Source organism: Gracilinanus agilis, chromosome 2, assembly GCF_016433145.1.
Source record: "Gracilinanus agilis isolate LMUSP501 chromosome 2, AgileGrace, whole genome shotgun sequence".
Lineage (NCBI taxonomy): Eukaryota > Metazoa > Chordata > Mammalia > Didelphimorphia > Didelphidae > Gracilinanus > Gracilinanus agilis.
In genome coordinates this window covers 695104212-695130608 of record NC_058131.1, presented here as the reverse complement: position 1 = coordinate 695130608, position 26397 = coordinate 695104212, and the positions used below count along the sequence as shown (strand labels likewise).

The 26397-nt window shown below is 49.1% G+C and overlaps 1 protein-coding gene across 1 annotated transcript in view; it reads right to left on the bottom strand.

The window, feature by feature from the left end:
- The window catches only part of CFAP46 (cilia and flagella associated protein 46), a 160677-nt gene that overhangs the window by 55834 nt on the left and 78446 nt on the right, over window positions 1-26397 (bottom strand). Inside the window, exons 27-36 of the mRNA XM_044660305.1 lie at window positions 24169-24516; window positions 22958-23107; window positions 22408-22556; window positions 18324-18422; window positions 14982-15105; window positions 12915-13061; window positions 12051-12248; window positions 11850-11956; window positions 10141-10254; window positions 7842-8021 (exon numbers count right to left, since the gene is read on the bottom strand). Coding sequence (XP_044516240.1) covers window positions 7842-8021; window positions 10141-10254; window positions 11850-11956; window positions 12051-12248; window positions 12915-13061; window positions 14982-15105; window positions 18324-18422; window positions 22408-22556; window positions 22958-23107; window positions 24169-24516 — 1616 coding nt within the window. The remainder of the gene's footprint in view (window positions 1-7841; window positions 8022-10140; window positions 10255-11849; window positions 11957-12050; window positions 12249-12914; window positions 13062-14981; window positions 15106-18323; window positions 18423-22407; window positions 22557-22957; window positions 23108-24168; window positions 24517-26397) is intronic.

Here is a 26397-nt window from a genome sequence, read left to right as displayed (position 1 = left end):
AACAATTACTCCCAATACTATATAAAATATTTGGCAAAATAAGCAAAGAAGGAGTCCTACCAAATTCTTTTTATGTCCCAAAAATGGTGCCAGGAAGACCAAAAACAGAGAAAGAAAATTTCAGATCAATTTCCTTAATGAATGTTGATACAAAAATCTAAAATAAAATAGTATTATTTAAATTAGTATTAAAATATTAAATTATTAAATATTAAAATAGTAGCAAAGAGACTATAGTAATATAGATTATTCACTAACCAGGTGGGAGCTGTACTAAGAATACAATGCTGGTTTAATATTGGGAAAATAATTCGCATAATTGGCCATATCAATAACCAAACTAACAGAAATCACATGATTATCTCAATTGATGCAGAAAAAGCCTTAGACAAAATACAACACCTGTTCCAGTTAAAAACACTAGAAATCATTGGAATAAATGGGTCATTCCTTAAAATGATAAGTACTATCTAACTAAAACCATCAACAAATATCTGCAATGGGGATTACTTAGAAGCCTTCCCAATGAGATCAGGAGTGAAGCAAGGATGCCCATTGTCACCACTGTTATTTAATATTTTACTAGAAATGTTAATTTTAGCAATAAGAGAAGTAAAAGAAATGGAAGGAAGTAAAGCAGGCAAAGAAGAACTAAACTATCACTCTTTGGAGATGTCATGATGGTATACTTGGAGAATCCTACAGAACTAAGAAAGCCAAGTTGCAGACTACAAAATAAATCCACATACATCATCAGCATTTCTATATATTTTCAACAAAGTCCAGCAACAAGAGTTGGAAAGAGAAATCCCACTTAAAATCACTCTAGACCAGTGATGGGCAAACGATTCCCCGCAGGCCATATCCAGGCCATAGTTTGCCCATCACTGCCTTAAGCAATTCCCTAATCACTACCCCCACATCCAGATGTAGTAATAAGTGTTGGAGGAAATGTGGCAAAATTAGGACACTAATGCATTGCTGGTGGAGTTTGAACTGATACAACTATTCTGGAGGGTAATCTGGAATTACCAAAGGGCTGTAAAATTGTCCATTCCCTTTAATTGTATAATACCACCACTAGGTCTGCATTCAAAAGAAATCATAAAAAAAGGAGAAAGGACACACTTGTACAAAAATATTTATAGCAGCTCTTTTTAATGTTGCAAAGAATTGAAATTATTGGAATGTCCATCAACTGGGAAATGGCTGAACAAACTGTGATAAGTGATGGTGGTGGAATACTAGTATGCAATAAGAAACAATGAGCAGGATAATTTCCGAAAAAACCTGGAAAGACTGAAATGAACAGATACAGAGTGAAACAAGCAGAACTGGGAGAACTCTGTACTCAGTAACAGCAATATTGTACAATGGCCAACTATGATAGAATTAGATACTGCCAGCAATACAATGATTCAGGACAAATCTGAGGGGTTTATGACAAAGAATGCTCTCCACCTCAGAGGACTGTTGGGAGTTGGAATGTAGATCAAAGCATTATTTATGTTTTTATTTTGGGGTTTTGGTTTTAGCTGGGTACTCTCTTACAAACAACAACCAATACAGAAGTATGCTTTGCATGATAATACATGTATAATGCAGAAGAGATTGCTTACCATCTCTGGGAAGTGGGGGAGGGGAGGAAGGGAAGGTGAGAGACAATTCAGAATAGCTTTAAAAAAAAGAAAATCATGAAAAAAAGTCAATAGCTTAGCGAAGGAGGCACAAAAAATACTGAAAAAATAAGATCTTTAAAAACAAAATAGGCTAAGCAGTAAAACATAAAGATCCACTGAAGCGAAGGACCCCTTAAACAAGTAGAACTGATCACATGAAAAAAGGTATGCAAAAATTCCCTGAAGAAAAGAAGTCCTTAAAAAATAGAAAAGAAGGTACAAGAACTCACCGAAGAAAATAATTCTTTAGAGATTAGAATTGGACAAGGAGAAACTAATGACTTCATGCAATACAAAGAAAAAATAAAACAAAGCCAAAAGAATGAAAAAAATAGAAGAAAATGTGAAATATTTCATTGGAAAACGACTGACCTGATAAATAAATTAAGGAGAGATCATTTAAGAATTATTTGACTGCCTGAAAGCCAGGATCAAGTAAAAAGCCCAAACATCACATTTCAAGAAATTATCAAGGAAAAGTTCCCCGATATCTTAGATCCAGAGGGCAAAATAGAAGTTGCAATATCCCACCAATCACCTCCTCAAAGAGATGCCCAAATGAAAACTCCCTAGAATGTTATAACAAAGCTCTCAAGCTCCCAGTTCAAGGGGAAAAAACTGCAAGTAGCCAGCAGGAAAAAAATTCAAATATCACAGAGCCACGGTTGGAATAACACAAGATTTAGCAGCTTCCTCATGAAAGAACTGAGGATTTGGCATGTGATGTTCCGGAGGGTCAAGGAGCTAGAATCGCCTGCTCAGGAAAACTCAGTATAATCCCTCTAATGAACTCGAGATGTTTCAAGTATTCCTGAGGAAAAGCCCTGAACTGAATAGAAAATCTGACACTCAAACACAATATTTGGGAGAAGCACATAAAGGTACACAGGAGAAAGCATAAGGGATCCAGGAAGGCCAAACTATTTAGCTGCCTGCATGAGAAGATGATATTTGTCATTCTCAAGAGCTTCTTAGACCGTTGGGGAGGAAGAGCTACACAAACATGGGAAATAATAGGATGATATCTCGAAAAATAGAATCAAGGAATGGGAAAGAGGAATGCACTGGGAGAAGAGGGAAGGGAGGGGGAGAACAAGAGAGAATAAATTATCCCACCTAAAAGGGGCATGAAAGTGGAGAGGAGGAGGGGAGATGTGGCGGAATTAGAATTGCCTCAAAGAAGGAATAAAACACAAGCTCGTTTTGGTATAGGAGAGCAGAAGGGCTTGACGGGGCTAAGAGACGGGGTTAAGGTTGATAGAAGGGAGGCTGAGTGGGAGAGTCATTGGTCAAAAGCCAAACACTTTTGATGACAGGGTGAAAGGAAGGCGAGTGGAGGACGAATGTGCGTGTGCGTGTGTGGGCGCGTGTGTGTGTGGAAGAGGAATAGAGGGAAAGACGTAGGAATCATAACTGTGGGAAAATTCTAGCAAGCTTCTCTAATAAATGTCTCATTTCTTAAACATAGAAAGAACTGACTCAAATGTACGAGAGTCCAAGTCCAAGTCCATTCCTCGGTTGATAAATGGTCAAAGAGTATGAACAGTTTTCCCAGGAAGAAATCAAAACTCTCTGAAGTCAGGTGAAAAGAGCTCTAATCGCCCCGGATCAGAGAATGCAAACTGCAACAACGCTGAACCACTGGAAAATAACAGATGGTGGAGGGGGCGTGGGGAGATGGTGGTGGATTTGTGAATTGATCCCACCACTTCGAAGAGCAATTTGGAACTCCAAAGCTAGGATAGCCCGCGGCCTGGCAAAACCACGACTAGGTTAGTATCCCAAAGAGATTTTTAAAACTCAAAAGGAAAAGGATTTAAATACACAAATATCTAAAGCAGCTCTTTTTGTGGTGGCGAAGAATTGGGGAGTGAGAGGATGTCCACGAATTGTGGAATGGCTAAATGGTGGCATGTGATTGTGGTGGGATTCTATTGTACTATTACAAAGGACAAGCAAGATGCTTTCAGAAAAACCTGGATAGACGGTGTGAACTGATACAAAGCGAAGCGAGCAGAGCTGGGAGAACACTATACGCGCCAAGAGACGTACTGTCTGACGGTCTCCTGCGAATTCTCAGAAATACGAGGGTCCAAAACAATTCTGAAGGATGTACGTTGGAAAATGCTCTCCATCTCCAGAGAAATAGCTGAATGCAGTCTCATGCATTAAAGAACACAACTTATTTTTCTTATTTTGTTTTGTTGGGATGGGAGGGGGAGGGTCTGTTTTCTTTTACAAAGTGACCAATATGGAAATAGGGCTCAGCAAGCCCTCCTATGAGAGGTGCCAGACCTTTCTGAGCTATACCCCTCAACCCTCTTCAGAGGTGATCATCCACCTTTAGTGTCCATTTGCCAGGCAAGTCTCCCATGTGGCAAGAAGTTGGAGTACGTGCAATGGGCACACCCTGGTAAACTATCTCAGCAGATGGGCTAAACTGGTTTGAGGGTGACCGATAAACCTGAAACCTGTTGGCGAATTAGGGGGTTGTCTACACCAAGCAAATGAAGACTTCCTCTAGACCAGTGATGGTCAAACTCTTTAAAGAGGGGCCAAAGGAAAGGAAATGCTCCTCTGTCAGTCTGTTTCTAAGGCAACTCTTTCCAAGTTTCATTGTATTGCATCCTACTCATTGTATTCTTCAGATTAGGAATAATGTCCCACTGCCAGATAGAACATTTCAGGGGGCCACATCTGGCTCATGGGCCATAGTTTGCCCATCACTGCTCTAGAGTTTAGGCAGATGAAAACAATTTGTTACGATAGTCATGAAAAAGCACTGTGAAGTGCTCAGCTCCTGGTCAGACATTGAAGTTGCCAAGGTCATCCACTACCTCCTGGGCCATCACCAGACATGTAAGTGATCTTTAAAAAGAAAAAGAAACTAATACGTAAAAAATAAAGTTACCATGTATAACTAAGAAATATGTAAGTTCCTTTCTTTTCCCATTCAGTAGTTTCCAGAGATCTCTCATCTCTAATTTTTCTAAAGTTCTGTTCAGGTTCTTAACTTTGTTATTTTTTTTTTTAACATTTTTCTAGTTTTGAGAGGGGAACATTACTATACATTTCTCCTTGCAATTTAACTCATTTCCTTCAAATATTTAGATGTGGTGCTGTTTGGTGCATAGACATGAAGTATTTTCACATAAGCATAAGATAGTTTCCCCACTTTTCACAATGACTATATGAAATGTCTAGAAATTATGATCATGGTTTACCCGATACTAATATATTCTCTATAATCCCCTCATTTTAAGTCTATGTGAATCTTTATTTTTATAGTGTGTTTCTTATAAACAACAGATTGCCGGATTCAACTTTCTGATCCATTCTTCTACTTTCCTTTATTTGATGAGTGAGTTCATCCCATTCACATTAATGATTATCCATTGTAAATGTCCTTCGTTTTTCCAGTTGTACTTTTTCCTCTCTTTGATCCCACCTACTTCTTTGTAAATAAAATGGAGATAAAAGAAATGGTGTGCTTGTGCTGTTACTCCTTTTGTTTTCCCTTTGTCTGATCCTCCAATAATAGATTTTTACTCTTTGCTTTCCTTTTAACCCTACCTCCACACCCCTCACTTTAATACTGTGGTTTTTTCATTTTGCTTATGGTTAATCCCTTACCTATTGTGCCCTCCCCTCCCTCTCTCATTGTGTTCCAGGCTATTTCCATGTTAAATTTGATACATAGGCATATCTACACCATGCTCTGTGTGTGTATATTCAACCTTCATTTCTTTCTCTGATTCAGATGAAAGTTGGATTCATGGGATGCCCATTTTCCCACTCCTTTTTTCATGAATAAATATTCCTCCTATCATGTGCCTCTAATTTTTGTGAGATACCGAGTTGTCTCTCCTTCTTCTCCTTTCCTTTCCACTGCAGTCCTTTATCTCTCCCATTTGCATTTTTTCCTAAGATCACTAAAATAGAACAAAATACTCCAAGCCTTTGGCTTGGCTAATTAATATTTTTCTTGAAATATTAGTATTCTGAGAAAAACAAAAACATTTCTTTCTTTTCTTCTCAGCATGAAAGCAGTTCATCCTTACACATTCCCTTCCAGCTGATCAAAAGTGTTTGACATTCCATGTCAAAATGTCTACTCAATTTTGGCCTTTTGATCAGAGATACTTAGAAATCCTCTATTTTAGGAAACTAGCGACCTCAGGAGGGAGTTGGCAAAAGCAAATAATGAAGCTGATGATCGAATGAGTGAAAAAGCATTTAACAAGGGGCTTCCTCTGTTCAAAGCACTGACCCAAGAGCTAGGGATAAAAACTCGAAAAGGCAAAGAGAAGTTCAGGAAAACAAAGAGATGCCCCGGTCCAGCACAGCAGATGGTGAGGCCTCATCTTTAGAAGTATTTCCAGGTATCAGCCTAGGTGTTTGGACGCTGAACCACTCTGTGCTAGGTCTTCTGTAGCTGTGTCTGCTGAGGAAGATGCCAGGTTACATGTGGGTGAAGATTATTTCCTGGAAGATGGCCTTGGAAGCCATTCTCAAAGCAAGGCCAGGGTCTAGAAAGATGCTCTTGGGCTCCCCTGTCCATTGGTGGCCATTGGTTTAGCTGGTGGGGGGATGGCAAGCCTTTTCTCCCCAAATTCGCCTCCCTCAGTTATTCCTGGGGGTGGGGTCAGGCTAGAAGCAGGGCATAGGTGGGGGCAGATTGTTATTCATAGGGAGGAAGTAAATGTGTCCAGTAAGTGCTTACTATAGGTACTGTGCCAAGTGCTCTTTACCAATTTATCTGATTTGATTATCGCGTAACCCAGAGAATTAAGTGCTATCATGACCCCCATTTCACCATGGAGCAAACAGGTGACTTGCCCAGGATCATGTAGTTCTTAAGTATCTGCCCAGATTCAAACTCAGGCCCTCTTGACTTCAGGACCACATATGTCTCCAGGCACAGCCCAGCATCCTCTAGAATCACAGAACGGTACAACAAATCCTGGAACTCACTGGCTCCTTTGGCAGTAGGTCCCATCGGAGCAGGCAATGAAAATTGTATTTCCTGGAAAAATCCATTTTACTAGATGGACTCAGCCAAAAACAGAATCTGCTTAATAACCTGCATGACTCTTCTGGGCACCTCTTGGGCCTCAGGCCATTGCAGTGGTTTTCAGTGCTTCCCCGTCCCATTATTGCAGCCAGAGCCACATGTGGAATGTACCCCATGCAGGGCACCATGGTGGCTGGAGGGAAAGGCACCAAGAAACTCCTCCTCTATCTGGAAAGTGGGCATTCATCAAACAAGGTGATCACAGGAGATCTGCTCCAGCCTAAAAGGTGATCACCAGGATGCAGACCGTGCATGCTCTAAGTGCTCAGGAGCAGGCTCGCCAAAGCAGTGGGTAGAGAACTGGGCCTCCAGCAACAAACAGGGTAGGAAAGAGCTTCTTTTTGGCCAGACCCAGAAGCAAGCAGGTGCATAGGATGTGTAAGAAAAAGAAGGAACAGGCCAGGATAGAGCAAAGGATGCCTGCGAGAGGGTAAGAAGTCCCGGAGGCAAGACTGACAACAAAAAGGGGAAGGAGGAACAGCAGGCAGGGCAAAGCTGACATGTGGGATCCACTAGGGGCTCTGGACACCATTTCTGCTGGCACCAAAGGAAGCAGAGGAGGGGGAGGTCAGGAATAGAGAGAGAGAGAGATGGGCCAGCAAAGAGGAAACCAGCTGTGGGGATGGAGGGGAAGATGGCGGAGGGTGTGTGTGTGTGGGGGGGGGGGTCCTTAGCTGACAGAACAAAGGAAGACCTGACAAGACGTTATGCCTGGCTCAGGCCAAAGAGCAGGAAGAATCCAAAGAGACTCTGACATTCAAGGCCATGGGGACCAGAAATATGACTGGCAAGATCACTGCCAGGAATGCCCTCCTCCCATAAGGTGAGTTAGCTGGGCAGTGATGTTGGCTAGCCAAGGGGCTGAGTAACTGCAAAGGAATGATCAGAGGAAGAGAGGAAGAAGCCTGGATGAAACAAGGTCCTGGCTGTGGAAGAAAGGCATGGCTGGAAGGTAAGAGGAGGCAACAAAGGGCTGCTCAAGCCTTGGGTCACACGTAGGCCATTATGAATGCTTCCAAGGGTGATCTTCCTTCCATCTCTCTCTCTCACACACACATACACACCCTAAGACTTGAGACAGAACTTACCTCTTGATCTTGACAGATAGGAGAATGACATCCACACAATGGTATTTATAGCCATTATCAAAAAAACTTTTCTCAATTGTTTTCAGCCTCTGATAGATGGCGTCAAGCAGGTATGAAAAATCCAAAATATTTGAATCTCCAGCTGAGTCCAGGACAAAGTTCAGCTGAATTTGTGCACCCCTGTAGAGGAAGTAACAGACATGAAACCTCTATGTGGGTTCTTCTGGAAACATCAATGGATTATTTATATAAAAGATGGTTCTGAAACGTTTATGCCCGAACCCCCTAGTACAGTGATGGCGAACCTTTTAGAGACCCAGTGCCCAAACTGCAACCCACACGCTGCATGCGAGCCCCCCACCCTTACCCCAGACAGGGAAGAAAGTGCTCCCATTGGGCTGCTGGGCAGAGGGGCAGGTCATGTGAGAAATGTCTTCAGGCACACTTGGAGAAGCATGCGTGCCATAAGTTTGCCAACAAGGCTAAGGCATGCTGCCTCTCTTTATACTCTAAGACAGTGATGGCGGTGAGCCTTTTAGAGGGGTAGGTGATACAAGAAATGTCCTCAGGTGTTCGTGGAGAGGGGGAGGGGAGCAGCCTGGCCCCTACCTCCCCTCTGGCAAACTCTGTGCTGGAGCCGTGGTGCATGTGCCATAGGTTTGCCACCATGGTCTAGCATGTCTTCTGTGTTCACAGTGATCTTGCTCTTTTTACATTTTTTTTAATTTTGAAATTTTTATTTAATCAATATAGAACATTTTTGCATGGTTACAGGATTCATGTTCTATCCCTCCCCTCCCCCTACCCCCTCCTATAGCCGGCGCACAATTCCACTGGGTCTTACATGTGCCGTTCGATCATGCTCTCTTAAATGGCCAGGTGTGCTGGTTACAGAGTTGAGAATTTTTATTAAAATAATTGTATTTTCATCAGTAAAAAGAGAGTCATTTTCTGAGGGCTACAGGATCACGCTCGGTGTTTTCCCTCAGAGGGAACGTGCTGATGAAGGGAACTTTGGCAAGGCAGTTCCGACTATGGAACTCTGTTAGGCACAGGAAACAGGCTGTGCCTCTGACTGGGGAGCCAGCATGCATTCGAGGGACAGAGGGACGATGGGAAACAAAGAGCCCTGATGTTGGAGGGGATGACGAAAGGCTTCAAAGAGGGGCGCTGTGGGGAGAGCCTAGAGAGAAGAGAGAGAGAGACCAAGAACATCCAGGGCTGCAGAGAGGCCCCGGGAGAAGAAAGACTGTGAAAAGGGCCTGGCACTGCGAGAGCACGGGCAGCTTGGGAGAGGGAGCACGGCTTGGGAGAGGGAGCACGGGTAGCTTGGGAGAGGGAGCACGGCTTGGGAGAGGGAGCACGGGCAGCTTGGGAGAGGGAGCACGGCTTGGGAGAGGGAGCACGGGTAGCTTGGGAGAGGGAGCACGGGCAGCTTGGGAGAGGGCAGAGTCCATGGAATGAGGTGCTTGGAAGCGAGATTCTAAGCAGGCGAGAAGACAGGTGGAAGCGCTGCTGGCAGATGCCCTTTCAAGGGGTGGAGGTAGAAGAGGCAGAGGAGATACTGCAGGATCACAGTGGAGACAAGAGGGTCAGGTTAGGGTTTGTTTCTTTTTAAACCCTCACCTTCTGTCTTAGAATCAATACTGTGATTGGCTCCAAGGCAGAAGAGTGGTCAGGGCTAGGCCATGGGGGTCAAGTGACTTGCCCAGGGTCACACAGCTGGGAAGTGGCTGAGGCCGGATTGGAACTCTAGGCCTGACTCAATCCACTGAGCCACCCAGTTGCCCCCAGGTAAGGAGTATGTTTGCAGGCCACAGAGGGGATGGCAGAGAGATGGGGCAGTCTGGTGGGGGAGGCAAGATGGGATGAAGTCGCTTGACCAAGCAGAGGGCCACTTCGTCACGTGAGACACCGATGAGGGAGGCTCTGGAGAGGAGAGGAGAGGAAGCCTCTTGAGCCATAGGAGACGAGGACGGGGCAAAAGAGGGAGCTCTGTCAGATATGAGGCAAAGTTCTCAGCTAAGGGAGGGCTCGGGGGAGCCACGGGAGGTTCAAGGAGGGAAGAGAAGGCTGGAGAAGCCTCTGTGGGGAGAGGGAGGTTGAGCTGACGAGACACATCTTCACGTGAAAACGGCCAATTCTAGAAGTTCCCGGGGAGCCAGTCGATGGGTCAAGTGTGCGAAAGGATGCTCGGACTTCTGCTAGACCGCGGGCCCGTCTCCAGGCTGGCTTCTCTGGTGGGCGGCCCCTTCCTCTAGGAGGCTCGTCCCGATCCCCCAGAGGCCCCCATAATTACCTTCCATAGCTTTGGTCCAGAGTCATTTCGCGTATCAATGTGGGATGAGAGGCTCCCCGCCGAGGTTGGGCAGTGTTGAATTTAGGCTTGGATGCCGCGGCGACTGGCACCAGCCTGGCAGCCCGGAGAAGAGGGAGGAGGAGGAGGAGGGTCTCCCAACCCCCCTCCAAGGCCATCCATCTCCTCGAATGACAGAAGGCTTGTCCAAGGCTCAACGCCATGCTGCTATGCTCGTGACAGGTGCGAGAAGCGGGAACGGAAAGCTGCCTGCTGAGCTCCATCCCGCAGAGGTCTGGGAAGATCCCGCTCTGCCCCGCGGCCTCCTCTCCTCCTCTGCCCCCCTCCCCCGGCGGCCTCGCCAAGCCCTCCCCTGGGCATTTACCCAGCCAGCCCAGGCTCTCCTGAGCCCAGGGCCCTGCATTGCGAGGTTGGGGCACCGAAACTAGGCACTGCGGAAAGGTTCCGAGCCCCCCCGCCCGCCCCCCCGCCCAAAGCCGAGCTAATCGTTCTCCTCCGGCCCAAACGCGCCCCGTCAGCAGCCCCGACCCTACGGATGCTCGTCACCCACCCAACTTCAACTCTGGCTCCAAGGCCTGCGGCGCTCCCAAGGACGCTGCCCTTTTACTGAGCCCCGGGGGGATACCGCCATCTCTTTGTCACACTTGCCCTCGTTGCTCACTTGTGTCTGACCCGGGGTGAGCCCTTTGGGGGTTTCTTGGCAACGATCCGGGAGAGGCTCACCATTTCCTTCTCCAGATTGTACAGATTAGGAAACTGAGGCAAACACAGTTATCAGCAAGGAAGTGTCTGAGGCCAGACTTGAAGTCAGGAAGATGAGTTTTGCTGACTCCACGGCTGGAACTCCAACCCCGGAGCCACGTAGCTGCCCTTCCCCGACTTCTCCACGTTATTTTATATTGATCTGGACATTCTTTGTAATTAGAGGAGGATACTTTGTACCCTGCCACTAAACGGAGGAGCTCTCTCTGCCTCTGTCTCTCTGTCTCTCTGTGTCTCTGTCTCTGTCTCTCTGTCTCTGTCTCTGTCTCTGTGTCTCTCTCTCTCTGTGTCTCTCTCTCTGTCTCTCTGCCTCTATCTCTGTCTCTGTCTCTCTGTCTCTCTCTCTCTATATATATATATCTCTCTATCTGCAGCCCGGCATACAGCAGGCACTTCCAGCGTGTCTTCTGGACTGAGAGGGGTTCGGTGCCACCGTGGCGCCCCGCAGAGTCCTCCATCTTGTCCCGCGCGCGGGCTCCCGTAACGGTTGGCCCTCCAGGGTGCAGACTGGGGAGCCGAGTGAATAAGGGGACGCCCTCGGATATCTAAGGGAACTGAGGGGACCCGAGGCAGAAGAGGAACAAGACGGAGCCTCGGGGCCACCCGCCCACCCGCAGGGGCTGGAGGGGCAGCAGAGGCAGGGAGGAGGGAAGCGGCGAGAGCTGGGATGGAAGCACCCAGGAGGGGGCCTCGGAGGCCCAGGGCCAAAGGGCGGCGGGAGAGCGGGAGAGGCGAGGCCACGGAGGCGCCCACAGCCCGGGGATGTCTGAAGGCAGAGAAGCAGCCGCTTGGAGCCCAGGGGAGCCCGGAGAGGAGGCACGGACGGGCCGAGGGCAGCCCTGGGAAGGCGCAGCGTCGTTGGCAGAGGTCGGCCTCCGCAGCTGCAGAGCGCCATCGGGCGCCCGGCTTTCCCGGCTGCCCAGACTTACCAAGCTTCCAGAGACGTGCCCAGGAACGTCAGGAACGAGCGCCTGTTGGGCCTCTCCTGGGCCAGAGTCTGGAAGACGCTGGTGGTCTTCTGGATGATGTTGGGGATCTGGGGACGGACGGGACAGTCGGGCTCCGTCCCCGAGCCCGAGGCTCCAGAGAGGCCCCCCGCCGGCCCCGCCGCCTCCCCCGGGAGCTCTCACCAGGGTGCCTTTGCCTTTTTCCTGGGCCAGGAGGGTCTTGATCAGCATGACTGTGGAGCTGTACCAGAATTCCTCATTTCCGCCCAGGGAATGGGCCTTCTCGATGAGCTTCTTGGCCTGGGAGTATTTCAGCTCCTTCTTCGCCAGCTCGGCAAGGAGGAGGAGGCACTTTGCCTCTCCGCAGCCATCCCCGAGTTCCTGGAAGGGCGAGATCCGCACCTGGGCTCGGCCGCCACCGGGGGAAGACGAGCCCTCGTGCCTGCGGCCCGGGCCTCCGCCCCAAGGAACCCCGACTCCGCGGCCGCCCGGGAGGAGGGAACGGGCAGGCTGACCGTGGCACCGGGCCGGACGCTCGAGTTCCAGGGCGAGTGCAGGGCAGGAAAGGGAGCCCGGGGACTCCTCGGCAGAGAGACGGTCCATCGGGCCGGAGGCCAGCGGGAGGAGAGGAGAGGGCCCGGCACAGAGCCAGCAAAGGAGCCGGAGCCGGGGCGGCCGGAGAGGCCGGAGAGGCCGGAGGAGGCCTGGCCCGAGAGTCCCAGGCGGCAGAGGCCGAGGAGGGGGCTCAGAATAGGCCACGGGATGTGGCTGCGGAGGGAGCACTGGTGCCCCGCGGGGGCGGCTTCACGGGCAGCGAGGGAAGGAGGGAGCGAGAGGGCACGCAGTCGAGGGACCAGCACGTGCCCCCACGCACTTCTCGCTCAGCCGGCGCCCCGGGGAAGCCGGCGGGGCCTCGGCCTCTCCCAGGTCGCCCCCGTTGGAGGAGAAACGCTTTCCCGGGACCGGCCTTGGAGAAGGGTGTTTGGAGAGACACGAGGAGCCCCCCCCCGCCCCCCCCCCGCCCGGGGGAGTCGTCCTGGGACTTACGCGAAGGGCGATCTCGGCCTCTGCCAGCAGGAGCCACGCGGGCTGATAAGCGTTCATCTGGAGCAGCACCTCAGCCTTGTACATCCACAGGTACGGAAAGGAGACCCCTTGGATGCCCTTCTGCGGCTGCTCGTTGATCTCCAGGACCTGGAACACAACCGAGCTCTCCTCAGGCCGTGCTCTCAGAAATCACAACAGTAGGGGGGCAGCGGGGCGGCTCAGCGGATGGAGAGGCGGGAGGTTCTGGGTTCAAGTCCAGCCTCAGACACACTTCCAGCCGGGTGACCCTGGGCAAGTCACTTAACCCCATTGCCTAGCCCTTATCGCTCTTCTGCCTCAGAACCAATCCACAGTATTGATTCTAGGGCGGAAGGTGAGGGTTGCAAGAAAAAAAAAAAGAAATATTAGCAGTAAGAAACATTCCTGGGTGCCAGGGACTGTGCTAAGCTCTTTACGATTATTATCTCATTCGATTCTCACGGAAGCCTGGGACAAAGGAGCTCTTATTATCCCCGTCTCACGGATGAGGAAATGGAGGCAAACAAAGGTGAAGTGACTTGCCCAGGGTCACACAGTAGTAAGTGTCTGAAGCTGGATTTGAACCCAGGTCTTTCTGACTCCAAGTTCAATGCTCTGTCCAGTGCGCCTCCTGGCCACCTCCAACCAGAAACATCAAAGGAAGGAGGACCCCGCCAAAGGCAGGCAGGATTCAGGCCTGAGGCAGCCTGTGCTCCCGGCCCGGCTCTCTCTGTCCTGGTTGACTACGCAAAGGAAGGTCTAAGTTTGTGCAAGATAAGCTCCAGTTTTCATCAGTGGCTCCCTGAACACAAGGGAGTCCTGCGGGGGCAGGGAGACGGAGGGGGAGAGAAAGAGAGACAGAGACAGAGGCAGAGACAGAGAGACAGAGACAGAGAGAGACAGAGACAGAGACAGAGACAGAGAGACACAGAGAGAGACAGAGAGAGAGAGAGACAGAAAGAGACAGAGACAGAGACAGAGAAGGGAGAGACAGAGAGAGAGAGACAGAGAGAGACAGAGAGAGAGAGATAGAGAAGGGAGAGACAGAGAGAGACAGAGAGAGACAGAGAGAGAGATAGAGAAGGGAGAGACAGAGAGAGACAGAGAGAGAGACAGAGACAGAGAGAGACAGAGAGAGACAGAGAGAGATAGAGAGAGATAGAGAAGGGAGAGACAGAGAGAGACAGAGACAGAGAGAGACAGAGAGAGAGACAGAGACAGAGAGACAGAGAGACAGAGAGAGACAGAGACAGAGACAGAGAGAGAGACAGAGACAGAGAGAGACAGAGAGAGAGACAGAGACAGAGAGAGACAGAGAGAGACAGAGACAGAGAGAGACAGAGAGAGATAGAGAAGGGAGAGACAGAGACAGAGAGAGACAGAGAGAGAGACAGAGAGAGAGACAGAGAGAGAAGGGAGAGAGAGTTTAACATGGTGCGGCCTCTTCATCCCCGATTTACTTTCTTAGGTTTCAGTTATGCACCATCAACCCGATGCCCAGGAGGTCAGCCAGGAAAGAAGGGCCTGAAGGGAGAAGCTTCAGTTTTTAAGGCGGCTTTTCCGGGGCGCCCCTGGGTCGGCGGGTGCTCGGTCTGGGCAGCCCTGCTCACTTCTGCGCCCCCAAGCCCCGAGATGGCTGCCACCAGCCGGCTTCCTGGCATCGCTACTTCTCCCAGGTGCACTGATTGGGTCAGCCTGGGGATCAGAAGAGGGCAGCCGGGAGTCGGGGCGGCCTGGGCCCAGGCTCTCTCTCTTGCTCCTACCTCTGGGCCTCGGGCCCATTTCTGGGAGGTTTTGTTTCCCAGGCAGTGGAGCTGCGGGGGATCTTGGAAAAGCGCGGCAGGGAGTGGTTCCGAGGCTGTGGACTCCCATCTGTCCCTCCTCCTCCCCCCCCCCACCTTGGGCTCTCTTCTCCCCCCCCTCCTCACGCCCAGATGCCCACCTTTCTTCCCACCCTGGTGCCTGGGGCTGGTGTCTGCCAGGCACAGGGGAAGGGAACAGGGCCGGGCAGGGCCGGGCAGGGCCGGGCAGCGCCTCTCCCGCACTCACCTTGTCCCTGGCCTCCAAGATCATAGGCGCGCTCTGGCCCTCCCTGTACGTGAGGCCCTGGTTTTCGGTGGCCACTTCTTTCAGGAACTCGCTCCTCTTCTCCTTCCTCGACCTGACTTCATTTCTACAACTGACGAGAACCCAGCCGTGAGCCCCCGGGCGGGCCCTGCCACATGATAACGCCCGGCACCCCCGCCTGCTCCCAGGGGCTCTGGCAGGAAGAATGATGGCGCTTCATTCCGGGATCTGCCCAGCCCAGGGACTGAGCTCTCCAGCAGCAGAGCGTTTGGGGAGGAAGAGGATCCCCCCTCACTGGAGAGGGGCCTGAGCCATTTCTTTGGTCCGGGTTCTACCCCAGGATGTGTCAGCCCCAGATCCGGGCCTTTGGCGGCTTTGAAGAAGTCAGTCATTCCTTTTAATGAGCCAGAATCTCCCTTCTCCCCCCCTCCCCCCCCCAAAGGAAGATGAAAACAAGCCCCGTCATAGGCGTGTCGAGGCAGACAAGAGTCCACGTTAGAAACACTGGAGAGGCTTTTGTTTCATCCCACACCGAGCCCTTCTCCGTTCGGGGGTCCTGGGACTCTCGCCCGGCTGCTCCTCTTCCCACCGTTGTCCTGGGCCGAGTTGCTTCTCCCACTTCCCTCTGCATCCTCTCAGAGAAGTCCCCCCCTTTGCTCGCAGCCCCACAGTATTCCATCACAGCGGTGGGCCACGACTCGTCCAGCCACTCTTTTAACATTTCTGGAAACACGCCTCGCCTTGATGGCTGACCGGCTTCGGGCCGCGGCTTTCGGGGAGCTCAACGATCCTGACATGCCCCCGTCTTCCTTCCAGCTCAGTTGGGTTTCTTCCTTCCTCCTCCTCCTCCTCCTGTTTTCACTTTATTTGATGGTGGCCTCCTTGGGCCATTATTTGCTTCTCTTTGCCATTTTCAGGGAGTTTGTTGCCTGGGCGGGTTTCACGGCTCTGCTTTTCCGCTGCGGTTCTGCCTTCCTCAGCTCTCAGGCCTTTCCCCATTTTTTCCTCAAGCACTGGGATTGCCCGACGCTTTCTAAAATTCTTCCTTCATCTCTTCTGGCATTTCTAGTTGAGTTTGTGCCCAGGCTGTGCTTTTCTTTGAGGCTTGCAATGCCTTGGAGTCATTCTCTTCTCCTGAGTCTTTGTCCTCGGTGTCCATGTGTGCCGTTAGGGCTTCTTTAGAGCAAGAGTCATCCCAGCCGACTTCCTTCCTGATCCGAGGCCTGGGCTCTGTGCACTTCTGGAGGGAAACTGAGGCGAGTCCTGCTGCTGCTTTCTTGGACTATTGAGTGACGGGTTATTCTAGGATTTCGGGGACACAACAAGCTTTTATTGTTCCCAGCGTGAGAAGGGAACAGTGAAAAAGGGAAAAGCCTGATTACTGCTCCCCCCTGCCCCATCTCAGGGCAAACTCTGCAAGTTTCTGACCTGAGTTTGGGTCTGAGCAATAGAAATTGTTATTGGACAGCTGGGAAGTTCTGCTGGTGGCTTCCACTGCCCTCTGGTCTGGCATTCCTGCCCTGGTTATTCTTCTGTGGGCTTCCCTCCGGCCTGGCAGCTCTGCTCCTGAGGTCTAAGCCACATGGCCGCTGCTCGCTTCAGAACTGGCTTCTCTCTCCGTTCACAGCCCACACCAGAATGGCACCGCTGGGTCCAGGCTTCTGCCTCGGGTCCCCAGCCCTGTAACTGGGAGCTGCCTAACAAGTGACCTAGTCGTTAGTTGATGCTGGTCCCCAGCGGCTGCCTATTATGGGCCAGGGAGTGCTCTAAGCCAGACCCCATTCCAGGGGTCCACAGACTTCTGGGTCTCCTGGGTTGAGCTGGACTGATGCCTCTGGGTGACTTTCTGCAGATTTCCCTATCTGGTGCATTTTCAAAGTGGGGATGGTTCCTGCTGCTCCAGCCTCTCTCTCTCTGCCCTCTTCATTATGTCATCATAACACTGCCGCTGCCTCCTTCCTCCCAAGAGCTGGATTTCTTCTCTGGCGAGTCACCGGGCTCTGAGAGGAAAAGTCCTTTCAGATCAATTCTGAAGCGAATGGCTCAGGGTCTGGCTGAACCTTCCACAGTCCTGCTGGATGAGCCAGAACTTTGGAGAGGGTCATCTTGGCTTGGGGGCCTGGACTGAATCTCTTTCTCATTGTTCACTTCAGCCAAGCATTCATGATTAAGGATCCACTTGGAGATTAATGGAGAGCAGGAGCGAAGGGCCTTGTGTGCAGAGCCCTGGGAAATCCAAGAAGGGGGGGCTGGAGGGGGAGAGGAGGCCAGCAGGCACATTTCTGAAGGGGGGGCTGGGTCTTAAGTGGGGATGAGGGTTTGGAGGGGAGAGGACACCTTTCTGACCCATAGGCATTGGGGAGTCCACTTGTTCTGAGTGAGCCTTGCCCAAAGGCAGGCCACCCTCATTGTATCTGCTTCTCCCTCTGCCCCGAATCCAAGGACAGCTCCCTGTGGGATAACCTTCTCAAGCCCTCATTACTCAGGGCCAGTGAAGATGAACCTTTTAGAGATAGAATACCCAAATGGAAACCCTTAGGCCCCCCCTGCCCCCACCCCAACCCCAGACAGGGGAGGGAGGAAGCTCTCCCGTTGGGCTGCTGGGCAGAGGGGAAGGTCACGTAAGGAATGTCCTTGGGCGCCATGGAAGAGGGGGAGGAGAGCAGCCCAGCCCCACTGGCTTTCTAGTAACAAACTCTGGTAAGCTCTGTGCTGGGGTGAGGGCCATGGCGCAGGTGTCCACAGAGAGGGCTCCGAGTGCCCCCTCTGGCACACGTGCCATAGATTCACCATCCCAGCTCTAGACATTCCCCAGCTGATGGGCGTCCCTGGAGCCACAAACAGAACTTTCCTCAGTCTTGACCTTCTGGAGGTGGAGGTCAAGTATGTGTGTGGAGGGGTGGGGTGGGAGTGCAGGATCCCAGGGGGGCCCAGGTCGGTGCCAAGAACTCTGGGTCGGTGTCTCCAGGATCTCTGGAGAAAACGTTCCAGGGAAGGAAACCCAGGCATTGAAGGCCAACAGGACCGCAGAGACACGAGCTTGGATGGACTCCGAGATGGTGGGGGCTGGCAGGGCCCAGAAGAGCGGGACAAGCCTGAACAGGCACAAACTCGTCTCCTTCCTCCTTCGGCCTCCGCAGACAAAGGAAGCGAGGCTGAGCCTTGTTCATTTCTGGCCAGTTTCACAGACGTGCGCTAAGCCCCTGCTGTGGGCCCCTGGGAGCTTCCGTTCTCCCCTGCGGGAGGACTCGCGGGATACAAAATGGTTACAAAGTAGCTCCTGGTGCCCGTGGTGGGAAACATCATGCCTCGGTGGCTGCTTACCTGGCTTGCTCCAGCTCATTGATGTAGATCCCTCCCACAAAGGCTTCGTGGAAGGCTGCAGCCTCACATAATCGTATCTCCGTGCAGACCTCAGCCAGCCTGTGGGCAAAAGGGGTGATGCTTGGCACCGTGTAGCACCGGCTGGAGGACAGGCAGAGGGCCAGCCCCATGGGACGGAGCCCTGCCTCTGCCCAGCAGGGGAAGGGGCTCTTCTAGGGGCCCCGGGGGCGAGGAGCCAGCTAGGGCTTCCGCCCAAGCCTCGGGTGTCCTGACCGATACTCGATGAGACGAGACATCTTGAGGATTGAATGAGGCAGTGCGGAGCAGGGGTTAGAACACTGGGTGGGCCCCAAATCAGGAAGAGTCGGGTGACTGGGCAAGCCCCTTCAGGGTCTTTGTCTGTAAAATAAGCGAGCCGGGCTCTAAGGCCTCTCAAGCCATAAGCCTGTGCTTCTGAATGAACCCTTTCAAACCACAAAGTGGCAGGATGGAGCAAAGATCAGCGAATTCCAACAATAAAGAAGTGAAAATGGAAATAACAGACAAAGGAGTCCCAGAACTCCTTTTATGAAACAGACCCCCGTGCTGATACCAGAAGCAGGAAGAACGAAAAGAAAGAAAACCAGAGCCGGATTTCATGAATGGTACAGATGGCCAAATCCTGAAGAAAGCCCACAGCGATCCAGCACAAAGGCTCTTCATTAGAACCAAACTGAATTTACAGCAGGAATGCAGGGACCCTTTGATGGGCGGGGAATTGTCCACATACCTGACTAAATCAACCACAAAAGGAACAAAAAGGATGATTATCACATCAAGAGATGCAGAAAATGCAATTGGAAGCCACTGGGAAGTGGACTTATGAATGGATGGAGTTTTCTTAACATGGCAAGAAGCAGCTGCCGAAAACCATCCGCGAGAATTATTTGTAATGCAGAGATGCTAGAAGCCTTCCCACTAAGATCAGGAGTAAAGCAAGGATGCCCATTAATACCAACATGATGTCCAATTGCATTAGAAATGCTAGCAATAGTAATGAGAAGAAAAAGAAATCGAAGGACTCAGAATGGGCAAAGCAGTAATCAAACGACCTCTTTTTGCAGACAATGTGATGCCACACATAGAAATCTTAGCGAGTCAGCTAAAGTTGGTTGAATCTATGAGTACTATCAATAACGGAAGTGATCGCTATTACGCCAGTAATGATAATACTGATCAATAAGAATCTCCACAGAAATCATGGGCATTTTTACATACTAGTGACAGAGTCTTGCAAGAAGAGATAGGAAGAGATACGCCTTTCCAAATGACCACAGATGGAAATGCGACGCCTGCCAAAACAGACCCAGGAACTACATGAATGTAATCATAAAACACTTTTCACACCAAGCCAGATTTAAATAACGGGAGAAAGAGCAGCTGTTCATGGGTGGGTAGACCCAATATAATGAAAATGACAATCCTACCTAAATGAATCTATTTAATTCAATGCCTTCCCAACTGTGTTACCAAAAAATGATTTTATGGAGCTAGAAAAAATAGCAAAATTCATTTGGAAAAACAAAATATCAAGAATATCAAAGGAATTGATGAAAAAAGTATAAGGGAAGGAAGGGCCAGCAGCACCAGATTTTCAACTGTATTATAAAGCAGTAATTATTAAACTCTATGGTATTGGCTAAGAAAGAGAAAGGCAGAGCAGCAGACCAGAACAGATACACAACAAACAGCCATAAAAGATTAGAGTAACTTTGTAGTTGACTAAAGTAAAGATGCAAGGTTGGGATAAGAATTCGCTATTTGGTAAAAATTGTTGGGAAAACTGGAAAGCAGATTAGTAGAAATTAGATATAGACCAGCATCTTACACCATCTACCAAGTTAGGATCAAAATAGATACCTAACCCAGACATAAAGGGAGCTATAAGCAAACTGGAAGAACAGGAAACATGTTGCCTAATAGATGAAGATATATTAGATGATATCAATAGATGATATATAAGATAATAGATGAAATAGATGAATAGATTGGATTGTATGAGTAAATAAGAGACCGAGAATTGTGAGATGTAAAATGGAACATTCCGATTGCGTCAAGCTAAAACAGATTTTCGTCTGAATAAAAGAACGTAGCCAAGATGAGAAAGAAAGTTAAAAAGAGAACCGATGAAAAAATGGATAGTTCCAGGGATAGAGGCTTCAGATCTCAACTCTGTAGAGAACTCTGTCAAATTTATAAGAGGGGGAGCCGTTCTCAGCTGATAAATGGTCAAAAGATACGAGCAGCCAGTTTTGAGATGAAGAAGTCAAAACCTTAGATAGTCTTAAGAGAAAATGCTCTGAATCATCATCACTGATTAGAGAAATGCAAATCCAAACAGCTCCGAGACATCTCACACCCACCAGACTGGCTAAAACGACTAAAGGGCGAAATGACATGTGGGAGAGGATGGGGAAGAATGGGGGCACCTGCAGTGCCGGGAGAATTCTGAACTGATCTAACCATTTTAGAGAAAAATCCGCCATCGTGCCGTTCAAGTCAGAAAACGGTGCATATCCTTCGACTCGGCGACACAAGCATCAGCCGGGTCTCCCAAGGTGACCAAGGACAAAAGAAAAGAACGACGTGCTCTCAAATGTTTCTAGCAGCTCTCTTTGTGCTGGTAAAGAACTGGAGATGGAGGGGCTCTCCACTAACTGGGGAATGGCTGAATACATCGTAGCTGGCGTTGGGATGGATTATGGCTGCGCTGGAAGAAATGGGAAGGAAGCAGCTTCTTTAACGAATGGAGAGACGCCCATGAAATGATGAAAAGTGAAATGAGCACAACCAAGAGAAGGCCATACACAGCTACAGAACTGATGCTTGACCACCTCCAGAGGAAGCACTGATAAACAGAAACATGAAAGACAAGGGACACACACACACACATGCACACACACACACACATGCACACACGCACACACACACACACACACCACAGTCAAATGAGGTCTTTTCAAGGAGATACCTGGGAATTTTAATATAACCAACAAACAAATAAATTAATAAAGAGCAAAAGAAGGAGGGAAGGAAAGGAAGAAGGGAGGGAGGGAGGGAGGAAGAGCCATTGTCAGGGAAAAGTCAACTTGAATGTGCTTCCATGGCAAACTCACACTCACTGGAATCATTGTCATCTTCTAAAGGAACCTTGCTGAGCACATCTCTAGGAAAGTTCTACCTGGAAGCCAGCCTCCCACTATGCTCTGGCATCCCCATTTTTTGTTGCTCGGGGAGCAGGCCAAGAAGGCATTAGCTTCTGAGATGCCTGTCCAGATTTCAACAGCAGAGACCAGCCCTGCAGCCTACGTGTGGCATTGTCCACCGAGGCGCCCCTTGCCCCAGAGATGCCCACTCAGGCCTGCCCACCATGACTCTGCTTACTATGGTAGATCTGCCCTCCTTACATCAAGAACCTCTGCATGAGGGCAGTTGGGTAGCTCAGTGGATTGAGTCAGGCCTAGAGATGCGAGGTCCTAGGTTCAAATCTGGCCTCAGACACTTCCCAGCTGTGTGACCCTGGGCAAGTCACTTGACCCCCATTGCCCACCCTTACCACTCTTCCACCTAGGAGCCAATACACAGAAGTTAAGGTTTAAAAAAAAAAGAACCTCTGCAGATCACAGCTAGTGACTTTGCTTGATCTGTCTGGCTCTTCTAGAAAGGCCAGCATTTGGAATGGAGGAACCTTGGCAAGTGGGCAAACCTGCCCTGTGATGCCTATACCACTCTGAATTTTCCCCTTGGGAGAAGGAGACAAAGGCAGCTAGGTGGCCCAGTGGATAGAGAGGCAGACTTCACTTCAGGAAGACATCTTCCAGAGTTCAAATCTAACTGCGGATCCTCACTAGCTGTGTGACCCTGGGCAAGTCATTTCAACCCAATGCCCTCAGTTTCCTTATCTGTAAAATGATCTGAAGCAGGAAATGGCAAGCTTCTCCAGGATTTTCGCCAAGAACACCCCAAATGGGGTCACAAAGAGTCAGACATGACTGAAAGCAACTAAACAAGAATAACAATGAAAAGCGAGATAAGCTGTACAGACCTGAGATGGTAGAGGTCAGAGACCGTTTTACTTTCTAAAATTAGGTCACAAATCACCACAGCCAACTGGAGGACAGGAAGTGTGAGGTGGATGAGGTGAAGTGAGTGCAGAGTCTTCACCAACTGGTCCAGGTAGTACAGGCTGAAGTTCTGGGTAGACACAAAGCACAAGACCAGTGATCAGAGGAGAGCTAAGGAAGATCAGGAGTGGGGGAGGGCACTGTTTCATAATTTAAGAGGGAAAGAAAGAAGCAATAAATGAAAGAAGGAAGGAAGGAAAGGGGGAAGGAAAGAAAGCAGGGAGGGAGGGAGGGAGGGAGGAAGAAAAGGAAGGAGGGAGGAAAAGTGGGCTTTCCCCCTCTTATCCAGCAGACAGAAACCAGGGCCCAGAAGGAGCCTCCTGCTACTCTGTGTTCTAATACTGGTACCACATCCATGCCTTAAGGCGTGGGGTGGGGGTGGGTGGGCAGCTGCGTGGAGAAGACAGCTGATCGGTGGGCCAGGGCCCAGGGCCCAGAAAGGCAGATCGATTGCCACAAGGGGCCACTTACAGGTTTCAGAATGGTGTTGATATTGATGGTAGAGTTACTGGCATTTTGGGCGAAGAGTACGGTCAGGTCTTTGGGGCACTGGAAGAATGCCCACTCCTCCACGCTGGATGGCAAAGCATCCAATGGCTTACTGGCCATTATTGACTGCATCTGTCAAGGGGAGAGCGCAGAATTCACTCAATCATGGGCCGATGCCACACAGACACGGAGGCTGAGGCTTCTTTGGGCAGCAGTGACTCTTTACAGTGGGCTAACTGGACGTTTACGGGGGGATTCTAAAATGGCCACCACTTATCGAAGAAAGCAATGCTGTGAGCACGGTAGGGCTTGTCCAGAGAATTCAATATCTCCCACCTCCCCCCAGGCCCCCAGATGTGATCGCAGGGTGATGGGATTAGAAGAGGACCCCCTCCTAGTAGCTAGACAATACAAGTAATGCTTTGAATTGTCCCCAGTGATTGGGTCTCTTCAAAAGTGATTGGCCACAGAGTCCAGGACATTCTCCCTCTGTAGACTAAGGGCGAACCCCTTTTGGAAAGCATTCATGTTATTTGCTCTCATTTGGACTTCCAGAAGAGGATGATGGAAATTCCTCCCCCTGTCCTCTCCAAGCAGTGGTGACTGACAGAAGAAGCATCTGGGAGCAGGAGGCACGTGCTCGCCCAAGAGAACCTGCACAGTCTCTAGACCACCCAGGCCTGTCTGCCTTCCTCTGACTTTGTTTCCATGTCTGAGGATGGGTTAGCAATGAGCAGTACTGAGAAATGGCCATTTCAAGCCAGGGGAGTTAACTGCTTCAATAATCCTGAGGTTGGGTGGACCTCAGGATGACCGCTAGGCAACTGCTACCCCAAGAGAGATCGTTTCTTGAGCTGCATGCTTCTTGGAAAAGAAGAGAGCCATGAACAGCTGAGACTGCAGCTGGGGAACCAGAACCATTTCCTGCTTTGGGCCTGCCACTTGGGAGAGAAGGGGGAGCATGCATGCAGTAATGGCACAAGTCGGTGGGACTCTTGGATTTTAGCCACACAGAGGCTGGCATCAAGGTGGCCTCCTTCACACTGAAGAAAATTGCTAGAAGGGAGTATCATCTCCAGGAATTGGTTCCCTCATCCCCAGCTGGGTATGGGCCTCCCAGACCCACCACTGTGAACCCAGATACCTCCACTCCAAGAGAATATCTGTTGCCTCACCGTTATCACCTCTTTGACCGGCCCTTTATCCTTTAGCTTGTCTTTATCTTTATCCTTGTCCTTGCCTTTCTCCTTCTCCTCCTTGCCTTTCTCCTTCTTCTCTTTGCCTTTCTCCTTTCTTGCCTCCTTGCCTTTCTCCTTCTTCTCCTCCTTGCCTTTCTCCTTTCTTGCCTCCTTGCCTTTCTCCTTCTTGTCTTCCTTGCCTTTCTCCTTCTCCTCCTTGCCTTTCTCCTTCTCCTCCTCTTTATCCTTCTCCTCCTCTTTGCCTTTATCCTTCTCTTCCTCTTTGCCTTTATCCTTACTCTTATCTTTTTCTGGGCTGGCATCGAAGGCTCTCAGTATATGCCCCACTGTTGCCAGGGAGACCTGGACAAGAGAAGGGAAATGGAAACAGAAATCCCAACCCATTAGCAATGATGACCCCCACAGTCCACAGCCTCCCCCTGCCCCCTAGGGTTTGGAAAGGACCGGGAATAGGAGCTCCGAAGCTTCCAGGGGGTGCCTATTGTGTCATTTGAAATTGTTGTAAGCCCTGGGAGACTACAACTCCCAGGGCTCTCTGCTACAACATTCCCTGACTATGATTGGCAAATTGTGCATGGAGACTCATCTAAAATGGCCCCAAAATTCTCCCTCTGGCTCTATTTTATCTCAGAAGCCAACCCAGAGGTGATTTACACATCTCACCATTTGAGATGCTATTTGGACATCCACCTATTCAGGCTCAACCATTTACCCCTGCCTATACTTCATTGTTAGGAGGAGATACAACCATTGTCACATACATCAAAGAATTACAAACCAAATTGCAAGAGCTCCATGATTCTGGAGCTGCTGTTCAGGCAGGCCCCACTGACTTCTTGCTTCACAATCTAAACCCAGGTGATAGCGTGTACATAAAGAACTTCAAACACACTCAGTCAACTGAACCTTCTTATGATGGACCATTCTAAGTCTTATTGACTACACCAACGGCTATTAAAATTGGGGAGAAGGACTCATGGATTCATTTGTAGCCATGTATAAACGAGTACCTTCTGTTGATACTGAATAACTGACCTGTATTGAATTGATTTGTATTGTATTAACTTGATATACATTTTGTGCTTTTTGTGAAATTTTTGCATTTTTAAAAACCGTATTATTGCTTTTATAACTCCATTGTTTTACATCATTTGCACTCATACTGTGGATCATGGCTAATCTAAGAGGAAATGCATCAAAATTTTGGGAGTAAGAAACTTTATATTCTACCCCTCCTTAAGTGACATGAATTGCAACATACATATACATATATTTTTTTTCTCATTGTCACAGATGATTGGAGATATATACTTTGAAATTTTAGCACATTTTTCAAATTGCATGTACAATTTTTATATTTGAAGCACATGTCATAACTTGAAAGAGTTTTTTATTATTATATTAGCGTAGGTTTAATATATCCATTTGTTCTAACTGTATATAACCTTTCTGATGTTTTAACCTGTTATAACATCTTCACCATCTCCTGATTCTGAACTGGTAATAGAAGCAATCATCGAGTCAGTTGTAAAAGTAGGAACAATCTTCCCTTTTCTAGGAATTTCTGTCAAAAACAGGGTCCTCAGAGTCCATGACTCAGTTTACCTTTATGTCTCTTCTTAAGAGTTATTCTCTGAGGGTATGGTTTAAGATCAATAAATTGCTTTGACCTTGTACTAGAATTGATCCACTATTAACTAACATGCTTGGAGTATATGGCTTTTGTTCATCCACAATTTGTATCAACTGTCAAAAGCCTATAAGAACAACTGTGAACTTACATGAGTGAGATGGGATCACTGGCCCTATTTGCCCACAAATAAAGTCAGTTTTCTAGCTCTGAACAATGGCCTAGAGATTTTTTTATTTCTCACAGTCAGAGCACCAAAGATCCCATTGACTTTGGGTAAAGCCTAAGTCTTAGTAAGTGATACTTCATGGAGATAATCCTAAATTTTACATCCAATTGAAAAATTCCCCTTCCAAAATTGGGACACTAATACACTTCTGGTGGAGTCATGAATTGGTCCAACCATTCTGTGGGGCAAGTTGGAACTATGTGCAAAGGGCTTTAAAAAATTGCCTGCTCTTTTGATCCAGCCATACCACTGCTGGGATTATACCCCAAAGAGATAATAGGGAAAAATATTTATACAAAAATATTTATAGCCACGTTCTTTGCGGTGGCAAAAAACTGGAAAATGATGGGGTGTCCATTGATCG